Below are 14688 nucleotides of genomic sequence, written 5' to 3'. Positions count from 1 at the left end.
TATAGAACAGGGGGCAAACGGGCAGGAGGCTATTTGGTACTTTACTACTACTAGACTAAATTGTTAGTCCATATATTAAAAATTCAATTTTAACGCTCTTGAAGCTAAAATGTAGTTAATTAAATACGTTAATTTAGTTTTTGTAAATATGAAGTTAATATTTTATATGTTCATTGCTAAAAACGAAAATAGAGTATGATCGCAGTATAAAAATGTTCGTTTTATTTTTCAGGAAACTCACAGACAAAGTTAAAGGACAAGTGACATAAGAACTGATTTTTTTTTAATATTTAGCTTAAGCCAAACATCACGCTAATGACTATTATTTTAACTTTTTGTATTATTATAATAAGTATTTATAAGTTAATAAAAAACTAAAATCTTGTATTTTTTGTTTAATTTATCGAGATCATAATAAATATATTATTAACCTTATTTACTACATACATTCCAATATATATCAATCAAACTGTCGCTATACGATTTACATTATTTGAAAATATTACATTTAACACACTAAACCAAAGTGGTATAAAATATGTGGAATATAAACAAAATATGTGTATTAATCATCTTAAACACAAATTTTTTGTACCTATTAAATCTATTGGAATGGTATACTTTTAGTGATATTACATTAATAATTACAAAATCAGTGGTGGCCATATTTGTGTTTCTGTTCACATTACGTAAGATCAGCCTCTGTCTGAGTTTCTATATATTAACACTTATACGGGACAGTAAAAAACTAAGCAAACTATAGTTTCAGTCAATTATTTCACACGCTATAATTTCAATAAATACAAATCACGCGTTTAACACCAATAATCGGAACCCAAAACTTTTTATGGCAAATTATGATTAAGTAAATATGAATGTTTGAAAATATTTTATTGAAAAAAACATTTTTCGGATCCGAGTGGCATACAGTACATTGGGTGCCGAATACTAGGATCCGAGGACTAGGAATGGCAGTGGTTTAAAAAATTGAAGGTGTCGCTCGCACGGATCCGAGTGGGCGGCACCGGTACTATGACCCCGCTCTACACAGATCCTAGAAAAGAGCACTTAATCTTACAACAGATAGGTTGCGGGTTTTTTTTATTATAAACATGTCGACAAGTTTATAATGAGGAGTCTGACTTTCTTATACAGTTGGAGAATTTTCTAAAAAATGCATTTCAACCCGTTTAATTTTTATTATAATTTGGCTAGGAAGACATTATACCTTTAAACAGTATCTCAAATTAATCCTTTAAGCATTGGTTGTCAGCTAAGTTCTGTGCAATAAGTGTCAGGACGACATTGACATTTGACACTCCCAGTGTTATCTCTAACAAGCCAAGCTCCCTCCGAACAAGGACCCTGTGTGTGTAAAATATGGCACGTGTTTCCATATATCGCTGCTCCGGGCTTCGATAAACACGTTATCACCTGAAAAGGGATATTCTGAAATGTATTCTTATAATATTTCTTTAAAAAAATATTAAGTGAAGATTTTGGGACTTTAATAAAGATATGACGTTTTTGTATTTCAATTTAATTCTTTCACGCTGCCAGTATCTTCGAGATTCAAGGTTAGTTATTAGGTGTATTAGAAGTACTATATGTACAATTTGTTCAAATACATAATATATTGGTTGTCAAACATTCTTTCACATAAATTACAGAATTTAGTTGCTGCGATTCCATATTAGCGAATCTCAGCAACTTAATTAGACTATATAAATGCATAATTATTGTGTGTTTTGTATTTATTGGTACATCAAAGTGACCAATAATTTGGAACCATACGATTCCAGTGATGTATACTATTTACTATACCAATGAGGGAAATAAAATAAAAATAATGTTATTCTTTAATTCAAACGAAAGTGGCCAGTGCCAATTTACAAATTGATATAAAAACTATTTGGTCATAAGGAAAAAAAATTTTTTTTTTCATAAAGCTTTCCCGCTCAACACGTGACTTAAATGATTTATTTATATATCAGATTAGAAGCGTTATAGTAAGATTTATCATCATAAAACAATATATGAAAATTAAATGTAAATTGAGATGCATAAAGTAACCTAAAAATTTAAATTGAAATTTTATATGTATTGAATTCGACGCAACCGAAAGTTAGTAAAAAATCCAAAAAGACTGGCCAAATTATGCACCCACAAAAACGCATCATCAAAGCCATGACCTAGTTTCCTAGCCGGTGTTTAAAACTCACCTTCTTCCGAAGGCACATACTCCCAGGTCCACAAGCGCAGACCCCGTTATGACTCAATCCATCTACTGCCGGTCGAGCCTCAAAGTCGAAAGACAAGACTTCGCCTAAGGGACACGGTTCTGTGGCTCCAGGCCGATAACAGCGACGGCGCTTTGGAGAATAAAGACGGCCTCTGGCACACGGCACCTGGGAAATGGACAGATGGACCGTCTCAATAGCCCTAATAACATTTAAAAGCTATCTACATCAGTGGCGCTGCAACCCTGCTATTGGCTATATATCTCTGTATAAGTTTCTTGGTAAGCTTTTCTCAATTCTTACAAGGGCAAGATGATTAAATGTTAAAGGCAAGGTGCCTTTATAGCTTGGGCGAGTATCTAGATCATAAGGTTTTTTCTATTCTACATAACTTAACTTACCTATTATTGTGAAATTATGATAATGTTTGTATTGCATATGATTAAAATAAATATGATATTTGCATGACTACTTATATATGGCGGAATAAAAAAGAAGAAAATATTAAGGTTAAGGCAGAATGATTTTCTTCGTCCAATGTGAGTGTTTAATGCTTTAATGAAAAGTCCATCAGTACCGATGGATTAGTAGGATTCGAACCTACGATATCGCATGAGAAGGTAATAGATAAAATACCCGTAATTACAGATTTTTAATTTAACAAAATAATGGAATAACTGTTGAGGTAGACCTATTTGTTTGTCAGTTATAAGATTTAGGCCTATAAGCATTGATATATAAGTATAATTTTTTAATGTTTTTTATGTGGGATAATTAGTGTGGGTATTATTTTGGCGTTCTATCGAATAAGTAGTGACCGAAATGGTAGAATAATGTAGTAGAATAAATAAATAAACATTATTTTTAGCAATTATATGAACAAATTCTCAGGGTATCAGGCTTACCTTAGTACAGCGTCCATCTCTCATAATCATCTCATCCTGAGCACACGGTCCCCTTGTGTACATCCGGTAGCAGGCCCCGTCCGTCGCACGCGCATGAAACGATTTGCATTTGCACTCGGCATGGGAGCCTTTAGAGGTCACTTCCGTTATCGAAAACGTATGGCCTTTGGGACATGGTCCGGTGGAATCTGAAAAGTGGAGATAGACAAATTAAGATAAATAGAGTAAGATTTAATTAATAATAATAATAATTTGATCCAATATTTTCTTATATGGGACAAACGCCCAAGAGACTCAGTGATGTTGACACTCACACTGCTTGTTTCTCTACACGATACAAAATTGGATTAATTAAACGTACCTAATTCATAACACCCCTCAGTCTGATTATGATAATGTGGAAGATGTGATGCGCAACCACACTTCGAGCCAGGAAGAAAAAGCTGCCCCATTTCGCATGGACCACGCGAGTAGTGCGCGTAACAGCTGTCATCTGCGGCCCAGTAATTAGAACTGTCTTTTGTACACTAAAAATTAAGAAAAAATGTTTACGATATTTTTTTTATATTATTTAAATTTATGACCATATTAGTAATCAGTGAGAGTAAAAGATTTCCTAGGATGCAGTATTTTTAGCTTAGTTGACTTCTGGAAGCCTTTCTTCTTGTATTAAATAATGACTTTCTTTCCGGAATTAAGTAATCAATGACAGGCAAAGATTGTCAGCTAAAATCGCAAATTTACGGAGTTTCGAAGTGCCAATTGAAGACATTATAAACAAATTTTTGGTAAATATGAATATTTAATTAAAATTGTTTTGGTAACGGTTTGTAGTAGTGGTGGAAACTTACATTCCAACCCAAGAAATCGACAGGGTGTATCACAGAAGTCTGAAGAAGCTTAATATACAAAAATAAAATGATCACATACAGAAATCTACTGTTTTTGTATAGATTAGATAGAAATTTATTGCATAGATTTTATCGCGGAATTTGAGCGCGGCGACCGAATCAAGAAATTTCGTAACGAAAATATAAATCTAATACAGAATGACGTAATATAAGTGCGACCAATATGCGTTATAGAGGGACAGTACGCATACTGCGAATTCACATCTCTCTAACGAGATCGGTGACGTACGTAAACGCGGCCGGTGCAGCCGGTACGCTTTAGTGAGACAGACTTTAATATAGGCGTGTTAGTTTGAGTCTGGTAGAGTGGTATTGTGGTAGTTTAAAATAATATCAAAGAATAAATAATACTGCATAAATAAAACATGATAAAAAAAACTATGCAATAGTTCCTGCGGAAGATACCCAGTGCCATACACTAACTCAGGGACACCAAGATTATCGCCAACTAACAATCTGTTAAGCAAGCATTAACCAAATTTATAAATATATAACCTACTAGGTTTTTCACAAATGACACGCAAATGTAAATATACCTTCAAATGTTAAATATTAATAATAAAATCAAAAATCAATAACGCACCGTACAGTTCGCAAGGCCATCCTTCCCAACTTGTAAAATGGAACCTAAAAAGCACGGCCCCTGAGTCATCCTATAGTAACAGTGGTCATCCGGTGGCCAGTAGACCAAGGTCTCGTCAGCGCATTGCTTCGGCCTTACGCAGATGCCTTGACGTTCACTGGAATACGAAATAGACGAATTAGTATTACAAATCTTCAGATTTCCTTATTAGCTTACCATCAGTGTACGAAACAGCGATTTGTAATATAGGAACGCGTGTCGCAAAAGTATAGCGGAAAATTTTTATTCGATCTGTTCTATTAAAAACACCCGCATTTTGCATTTATTTTTCCTTTCTAAGAAGAAGGCAAGAGAAGTCACAAGGTAGGAAAAATATTCCTGTTGTAATCAGTAACATATATAGAAGATACACTTTCGATATTTTTGTCACTTTGTACCGATGTCCGTAGGATTCACAAGTGTCGTCAACCGTCAGGAAATTAAACTATTAAGCACAGTGTCAGAAATACTTTATAATATCCTGACAAAGCTATATGATAAATAATTTGTCATTATCTTTGATCTATATATATATATATATATATATATATATATATATATTTATTTATCTTTACTCATAAAAAATACGTAAAAAATAAACTACTTAAGGCCTATATGAATAGAGGGTTATGTACTAATGGCATTGTATATTGAAGATGATGCTTACCTACCCTCTCTTTTTGAAGGTTTCCTCCACGGGGGCAAAGTACTCGCCAGTCCTACAGGGTCCCCTCTCAAAGAGCTTGTGACAAGTTGTAGAGTGGGGCAATTGAGCAGTACCAGGGGGGCACTTGCATTCGGCAACTGTCATTGCCCCACGTTTTCCTGGACTTAGTTCTTGAGTGTCGGGACACGGGTGCCCTTTCTGGAAACATAAATAGATTATCAGTTTGATAATATTTGATATACATCTAAACAAATAGCTGTACTGATTCTTGCTTTATTATTTTATAATAAAAATCCTAACTCTAGTTTTTAATTATAGGACCCCTTGATAAGATTCAGGCATCCTCAAGACACTAGATGTATTTAGGTGTAACTTGCGGACCCAGCATATATTTTCCTGAACACATGTCTAAATACAGTTAACACTTGCAAATAAGCATCTAACTGTTAATATAAACCTCCACTAGAATAATATAATTGCCATGAGGTAACAATTTGTAGGAAAAAGCTTCCTCCAACTCCTGCCAAAGTCTCCGTTTTCGAGTTTGCCTGGTCCACGTGCCACGTAAATTTCAACGAAAAAGTCAATAAAAGCTAGCTTCAAATCATCAGCATATAATGAGATTTCGGATTGTTTCTGAATTCTTATATAAATACATCGATGATGATATATATTATATACATCGTAACTTCTCGTTTCATACACTTTCTATACATAACACTGACGTAAGGATTATCTCAATTCAAAGGTTCACAAGTCTAGAAGCAAATTCAAGCAAAACTCAAATCACGCTCCGGAAAACATGTCTCAAGCATAATTGAATAAAATGCAATTTCTTGACAATTTTAGTTCTTATAAGCTTAGAGATAAAGACTGCGATTTGGCAGATTCTATCAGTGTGAGCGCGCGTGATGCATAAAAATATTATTTGTACAGTTAACCTGCTTTTACGTGTGACGAATACCTTTTTAGCAAAACTACCTACATCAGTAAATGGAAACAGAAAGTTAAAATATTAGTTCGTAATATAAATAGAAAGCAAAGTTAAGGAATCTGTGATGCATAGTCGTACTCGCCCTGAACGCAATGTCTTATTATTTAACGACAGATTTAGCCTTTGCTTGGAGAATAAACAAAAGTTTGTTATTTGATAAGAATCTACTACTAGACTTACTTAACTAAATATATCGTAATTTTGTGATATTCCTAACAGTCCCTGAATAGGGGCTAAAATCTCTAAGCACGTGACTTCGACATACCAATTCGACATTTTAGGCTGAACACAAGAAAATTGTAAATAGAGGCATTAGATTCGCGTACACTGAAACTCTTCATGGTAATGCCTGACCTATTGAGCTACGGAGACAGTGTCGTTACAACATAATGACCTGTAAATGACCTTACACCAGGAAGCATGTATATCTTGGTACTGTCTAGTCTTATTATTATTACGTCACACGGAAACCGCTGAACGTATTTGAATAGAACTTTCACTGGAGCTTAAAATCCTATATAGGTGAACGTAAAAACAATCCTGCTAGTATAGATAATATTTGAAATCATTTCGTTATTTCAAATGCGTATAATTCCTTACGAGCTACATAATAGCAAAGCCGGAGATGGAACCTAGGATCTCAGGATCACACACTGACACTACTAGGTCAACATGACTCACACAAATACAATATAAAGTCTAGTTTATATACGCTTTATCGGGTTTTGTTTTAGTCTCCGTTTTGGATGAATTTAAATCAAGTTGATTAACCCTACAGCCTACGAAAAACATTTTAATGCAAGTCCATTGTTTCAATTTTTTAACAAATACAACCTTTTTAAGGCTTGAACAGTGTTCAAATCGGTCAACTAGCCCTAGTTTAAATTAAATTGTTGGAAGAACTGTCGCTCATATGCATTTGAAAAAAATATATATTGTGGGTTGAAGCCTACTGTATCGATTGATAAAACCAAAAAAAGTTAAAAGCTATACCAATTTCCCAAAAAAAAATTTACCATCGAACCGTAGATTAGACATAAATTACAAATTCGCTCCAAAACGGTTTATGCGATTTATTTTAATCTTACACGTATTATTAGATATAGCATATATTATTATTTTGATAAAAAAAATTGTATTAATTTGTTTCCTGGGCATGGAAAGTAATAAAAGGTAAATAAACTCAAGCGCAATGGGCTTCCCTCCGCAATTTCACACCCGCGAGCCCTGCATGCGGCTTGTCTTCAGTCCACCTCAACGCTTTGCGACGGGAGGACTACGCTTGTGTTTCGAAGCCAATAATAATTAAATATTTGCGTATTTTAGTTTATACCCGCGGATTTTTTTAGAAATGCCAAAATTTAAAAAGAAATATCAAGTGAGACGAGGACATGAACTTCGGAAATTATTGTATGTTATAAGTATATGTATATAAGTACCTACCCAAACAAAACTCAAATTTAGAGTTGTCAAGTTTCAAGTGCAACTTGTACAACAAAGTAAAATAAGTTGCTGAACCTGATACCTGATGGAATCTGAAAGTGAGTACTGGATCTTGAGGATGGTAAGCAGTAGACATACCGTCATTGAGCTCGTTGTAATCAGCTCAGCGAGACGATACTAGAAATGTGACTATATGAACCTGATGATGGACTCCGAAGGTGGATACTGGATCTCGAGGATGGTAAGCAGTAGACATACCGTCATTGAGCTCGTTGTAATCAGCTCAGCGAGACGATGCTAGAAATGTGACTATATGAACCTGATGATGCACTCCGAAGGTGGATACTGAGTCTCGAGGATGGTAAGCAGTAGACATACCGTCATTGAGCTCGTTGTAATCAGCTCAGCGAGACGATACAAGAAATGTGACTATATGAACCTGATAATGGACTCCGAAGGTGGGGACCGGATCTAGAGGATGGTAAGCAGTAGACATACCGTCATTTAGTTCGTTGTAATCAGCTCAGCGAGACGATACTAGAAATGTAACTATATGAACCTGATAATGGACCCCGAAGGTGGGTACTGGATCTCGAGGATGGTTAGCAGTAGACATACCGTCATTAAGCTCGTTGTAATCAGCTCAGCGAGACGATACTAGAAATGTATTATATGAACCTGATGATGGACTCCGAAGGTGGGTACTGGGTCTCGAGGATGGTAAGCAATAGACATACCGTCATTGAGCTCGTTGTAAACTTAAATATGTTGCTGAAGTACTATATAATAAGTCTAATATGTACTACATTTAGATAGTGTCTTAAATAATGTTTATTAATAATCATAGTCATAAAAAAAATAAAAAAAATGTGTACACGAGGACATGCACACGTTTTTTTTTCAAAAATGTTCGAATTTTTTTTTTTTCTAGTTTTTAGTTTTTATTTCGCATTCTGTTTTATTCATTTAGCGCTTCATTATTGCAAGTTTTCTGCCCGTTATTTATGTAACATTATATTCTGCTTGTTGAGCCCTTTCATTTGATACCCATATTGATGGGATTGATAAAACCTACGTTATCCGCCATTTTGTAGCGGCTGCCATCTAGGATTTATAATGATAATGAATAAACATAATTGTATTGTCACTAAAATCCAAAGTGTATACAAAATTTCAGATTAATCGGTTGTCAGGAAGAGGGTGAAATTTGAATTACTAAATTTGACCCAAGAAGAAAGAATAAATAATAAAACAAACGGGGTGAGCTAAATAAAACCGTTTAAAAAGGTTATATTTGTTAAATAATATGACGTGTGACGTATGACATATGACATATGACATATTTTTTAACAAATACAACCTTTTTAGATGGACATTTGACATTGACATTTGACAGTTTATAATTGCTGTAACGACTGTATCTTTTTTATAATTTTTTGGTTTTTAGTACATTTATCTTAAACATTGCAATGTATGTTTAACATAAAACCGTTTAACTTAAAAAGTTTTTTTTACATATTTTTATTAAAGATTATTAAGGAAGTCACCTTGTACCTCGAAGGCCGTCAGTTATCTGCGATATCGTTCCTAGATCTCCTATCATATAACCATCCACTTCCGCAACTATAAAACACATCATGTGTGTATAATAAAACCTACTTTTCATTTTAATTACATCACTCGAATTACTTTTAATGGTCAATAATTGTTTTCACAATAAATATTACATTTTTAAGTTTTTGGTCAATTCTCTAATTCCAGTTTTAAAATACCTGTTGTTATTATATCATTCAGGTTGTTTACACGCATAGAAATAAGTTTTAATCAATAGTGATAACGCGATACATTCTTCTTGCGGGCAAATACGAGCAGAATGCTTTCTGACGCTCACGAGCACATCAAACGAGCTATTGGATTTGCTATGACAACGCTTGATTCTACTATGGATGGAATATGGCTTCACAATTACAAGTCGAAAACGAAATAAGAGTCCCATGATCTGGAGACCGTAATCTCCAACTCCGAATAAATTTAGGACGATTCGGTCCGCCGGTGGGATCATGGACTGTTTTTTCAGTGCTGGAAATAATCGGATACCTTAATCATGAAGCCACTAATATCAGAGTAAACAATCGGAAACTTTGTACACAAAATAAATAACAAAATTGTGGCAAACACTCTAAAGTTGTTCTCTTTCACGAAGATAACGCACACAATGCGTATATGTGATGGTTATCCTTCAAGAAGTTTCGAATGAATGTAAAATACTCCATCTTCACCTTTCCAATATTCCTGTTATTTTTACCTATGTCCGAGGTTAGAGGAACATCTCAGCCATAACTTAAAGCGTAGTAGTCGCCGCGATGTACGACTTATGGGATTAGGAAGACTTTTTAAAAGGAAATTTTAGCTTACGATAAACAAAGTAAATAAACCTAACGATAAACCTAACCTATGATGATTTGGTGATACTCATTATCACTTTTCATTGATATCATCACCCTACTACGTTTATGAAGCAACAGAGTTTCTAAAAAGACAATTAACAATAGGAAAAATCAACATTGTAACACGTCAAGCTGTCAGTTATCACAACGGTGTTAACTTAAGTGCAGTGGGTCAACGTAATATGTCATAACAGGACGGTCACGGTCTTTCATAAACGAATTGAACCGGTCTCGCGGCTTAGTGTTTTCTATTGAATCCTACTAATGTTGTAGACAATTTTAATATTTAAATTACAAATCTGACCTGGCCTCGTTTTAACCAGTTGATTTGAGGTTATAGCAAAAATAATTCACAAACAGAAAGTTTTAGGCCCATCCAGAACATCAATGAAACTTAAATGGAGTATGGTATATTTACCAGCTCGCAAATCTGTATTTGTGACTTATGATACGAATTCAAATATGCACCTTAAAGTTATTACTATTAAAGCACGTAAATATAATGGAGTGGGTTTCTCATTTGTTTAAGCTTAAAGGGGTAAGTCAGTAAAATATGTATTATGTTTAATGCGCCTTTTTATATTAGTTATCCTCTTCGTACGGATTGTATCTTACGAAGAGCATATGTGATAATTAATAACTAATTACGATTATATCTGAATCTGGTCTAACTGGCGTAAATAATTAAAGCTTTATCTTACCTTATAAATCGTGTAGCATTTTCCGTCACTAGGCCAATATAACATTAACCAGCCCCGAGGATGTGCAGCACAAGGGTTACTTTGAACATCTGCCCATGGTGGTGGTAAAACTGCGGCTTTACAAAGTACCACCAACAACAAAAAAATTCCCTCCTTAATCCAGCTCTCCATTTTGAAGTGTTTATTACCAAATTTAAATCACATCATAAATATTAGCGGACTTTCGTCATCCAAAAAATACCTTCCAATTTCAAATTATTTCACCTTAGATGAATAGTCTATTGTAGTCTTTGTAGAGCTTATTTAAAAAAAGATAATTATATTTGTTAGTCATAAACAATAAACAAACGTTCCGCCGGCAAATCACGTTCTACTTTACCTACTTCCGTTTATGAATTTGTTGTAATAGGTAATTAAACTAATTTAATTTTGAAAGAACAATCTTTTTAATTTGAAGTTTATATTAATGGTAGATGTTTTAAATTATTACGTAAAAAATGTAGAATACAAAACATGTAGAAAGGTGGCTATGTAGATATTAAATAACGATATGTAATAGGAAGAAATCTGTGTCAATTCGTTCTGAGAATAATAAAGTTATTTCAATACACAAAGCATGTGCACTTATGTTAATCTGTGACAATGCCTTAACAATAGGTGTTATATTCAAAAGTGTAACGGTTAGCCTGTGAAGTCGAAATGTCGAAACGGCAATTATATTAACCCAGTTATTTCCGAGATTGCGTTAGATACTGTTCAAGCCTATAAAAGTTTTAGTCAAAACTTTGATATGTACATCAAGATACAAGAGGATCAATTTTTTATTGCGACGTTCCAAACAAACTAGCTCACAATTATTAAATTGAAATTTTCAACTAAAAATTGTTTATTTCACAGATGGTTTTAGTAAATATATATTTGTTTTTATTTTAAAAAATTAAGCCAGCCTTCTAATTTGAATACGCGCTTAATTTTTGGAAATTTTGATAGTAAGAAATCGTAATAACATTACATAAGTATAGAAAAATATATCATATCATATACATTAACCTACTTCCTAAATAACGAATTTTTTTATCACTAAGCCACTTTGTCACAAAAGTTTACGCACCGAAGGTTTCATGCGGTTACCGACGTGTATATACCACCGCGACCAAACGTCTACTGCTCGTGAGTCGTGGTCCGAAGCCGCTGGGGCTTCATCAACCATCTCCTACGTTGAGAATATAGATCTCACGACTATAACAACATTTATTTACTGATCAAGATCAATGTTGGCATACTTGGCACCTGCTCTTGAACTAAGGTCGTAGTAATAGTCCTGCAATGAATTTCTCTTTCTGCATAAATTCTTGCTCATACGGAAAACAGCGACCGATAAGATGAAAAAATCAACAGCGTGTGTCAGGCACGTCTAAGCCGAACTTGTCCATAGAAACCATAACGAAAAATCTACACAGGCGTGAGAATCTGAAGGATCGCTACTTTTTATTTCCAAGATTACACGCTTCCTGTCTTGGACAAAGGCTACCTGCAATCTCTTTATGATCAGTATCAAGCGCCCGTTGTTTTTTTTTTCAATTTAGGGCTTCATTGCATACGTATAAATTACAAAATTTTATAATTTTACAGTTATTTCATGAAATCTGTTTTCATGAAATTTTGAGAAATTCGGATGTAGTTTTAGTACATTGATGATGAGTCGATTGACGATGAGTCAAAAAATATAACAACACTTATGTTGTTATATTTTACGGTTACCACAAACTCCAAATCTTATTGTCGTCTTACTTCATTTACATATAATTTGGAAATATTTTATTAAACAACTAAGCAGTAAACTTTGTCTTGAATAAGTGAAAATAAACATCCCTTTTGTGTCGGGTGTGGACAGCCTGAGCATGGAACATGTTTATTTAACTTATTAACTGGTTTTAATTTTTTCATAGCTTCAAACGTCAGATCCTTACCTGATTGTTGACATTGCGAGCATGCCGCCTCAGCTAACAACCTTTAATAGTTTGAACAGGGTGAATGACTCCAGAAGAGGATACATAGTGAATATTTTTTATACCCATACAAGTTTGTAAATCGTCGTAAAGGAATAGCTTTTCTTATATATAGAGTATTATTTTGTATAGTTTGATTAATATGTAATAATATTAATCTAGTTTTACTTACGGTCCATCGCATTAGTAACCTTTTTCATATAACTTCCAGTGTCGTCTAAAAAATATTTATATCCTAAAAAATTTCGTTATTCAATTTTTTTAACCAAGTTATGAGAGCTAAAAACCACGTCTGTACTTGGTTTCGCTTTTTTATAATAATTATATGTATATAGGAGGAAACTTAAAACTGTAACATAAAGCATAATTTGGCTAGCAATGAATTTTGTCCTTTGTATACATGCAGGTAATGGCTATTATACGGTTATAAATAGAAGTAATTTTACATACGGTCTACCTTATTTCTAATCAGACGTATTGTCTGTTTAGAAATAAGGTGTTGATATTACATCACCCATTAAAAGCTTAATCTATGTAGCACACAACCGAATTCTGCAATCGATAAATTTATTTCAAAACAAAATTTGCAGTTACTTTTCCATAGTATCTTATTTTGTAACGAACGTGTTTAATTGGCCAATAAGTCGGCAAGACCGCTGTAAAGTTATCAATCTGACAGATACAAGCTACAACGCTAAAGCAAATTATGGTTGATGCGGAAGAATTTTCATGGTTCATAATTTGTAATTAATGCTCGATATTAATATTAGTTTACTATTATTACATTACTATGTTCCGTTTTTTATTTACACAGACTATTAAAACATGAATTAATTTTGTTAAAATTATACATTTTTATTCATAAATTTTGATATACAATAATCAATGATTAATTCTTGATAATCCAAAGGAATTATGAAACGGTCTTGGTGTCAGGTTATAACGCGGGATAGGCCCTGACAATGCACCCTGACCTCTATTCATAAGTTCAAGTTCTGTCGTAAGTCCTCTCGTAATCATTTACACAAAAAAACAAAATACCAATTGACGTTCACGCCGTTTGGTTTTAACATATTATTATGCCATATACTTTATTAATTAAATTTTCTCGATTTTGCTAGAAATTTATTACTCACTACCGTTACCGCATATAAAATAAGAGTCAAGGTTTTTTACACAATACATTTTATATTTGATGGGTGTGGCAAAAAAAACCGCCAAATGTAGCGCCGCACATACAACATGGAACCCGCTAAACGGTATCCACATCCACAGAATATAATAAAATATTTTAATGCCTCGAAAAAGATATAAGTATATAGTATTGGCGAATAAGTCGTTTAGTAAATTCGAGTTGATACAGTTCTACTTATAAATTTCAGTATAATAAAAAAAAAGATAAAAAGTGAGTTATCGTCATGTCATATATTATAGTAACTTATTTCATAATTTAATTAATAAACTTTCATCGATATTGACTTTATTATATGGTTATACGTCGAAGCAAGAAAAATTAAAACTGATAACTCTGAGATATTATATTCTCTGTTATACTTTAAAAGACAATTTATAGTAACTCCGTAAAATCTTGACATCTCGATTAAAACAATTCCACTGTCTATGCTGAACCGTTAACATAATTTACAAAGACGTGCTCAATATAGTGCTTAGAAGTTTGAACACTTTTAGCCGTTAAGTTACTATTACGTTACACGGTGATGCAAGCAATCCACCGAATACCGTTAAATG

General features: G+C 33.6%; 2 protein-coding genes across 5 annotated transcripts in view; one reads left to right on the top strand and one right to left on the bottom strand.

Annotated features, from left to right (window-relative positions):
* LOC111001405 (nose resistant to fluoxetine protein 6) overlaps positions 1-384 on the top strand; it is a 32744-nt gene extending 32360 nt beyond the window's left edge. For both annotated transcript variants that reach the window (XM_045632193.1, XM_022271298.2), the window contains exon 12: positions 233-384. In XM_045632193.1, the coding sequence (XP_045488149.1) occupies positions 233-264 (32 nt within the window). In that variant the 3' untranslated portion in view covers positions 265-384. The remainder of the gene's footprint in view (positions 1-232) is intronic.
* An 8-nt stretch (positions 385-392) lies between these two features.
* On the bottom strand, positions 393-12095 carry LOC111001411. Of its 3 annotated transcripts, XM_022271306.2 has the most exons (9): positions 11985-12095; positions 10931-11228; positions 5350-5543; positions 4640-4796; positions 3507-3672; positions 3146-3333; positions 2223-2408; positions 1229-1434; positions 393-1054 (listed from the first exon to the last, which is right to left on the bottom strand). In XM_022271306.2, the coding sequence occupies exons 2-8, from the start codon at positions 11099-11101 to the stop codon at positions 1270-1272; spliced, it is 1227 nt and encodes a 408-aa protein (XP_022126998.2). In that variant the 5' UTR covers positions 11102-11228; positions 11985-12095; the 3' UTR covers positions 393-1054; positions 1229-1269. The 3 variants fall into 3 exon arrangements, with proteins under 3 accessions (XP_022126998.2, XP_022126996.2, XP_045488150.1); XM_022271304.2 differs by having other exon boundaries at positions 393-1434; XM_045632194.1 differs by lacking the exons at positions 10931-11228; positions 11985-12095 and adding an exon at positions 5803-6112 and having other exon boundaries at positions 393-1434.
* Positions 12096-14688: the final 2593 nt, after the last annotated feature.

The sequence above is a fragment of the Pieris rapae genome, chromosome 18 (genome assembly GCF_905147795.1).
Source record: "Pieris rapae chromosome 18, ilPieRapa1.1, whole genome shotgun sequence".
Taxonomy (NCBI): Eukaryota; Metazoa; Arthropoda; class Insecta; order Lepidoptera; family Pieridae; genus Pieris; species Pieris rapae.
This window is presented reverse-complemented; position numbering and strand designations above follow the sequence as displayed.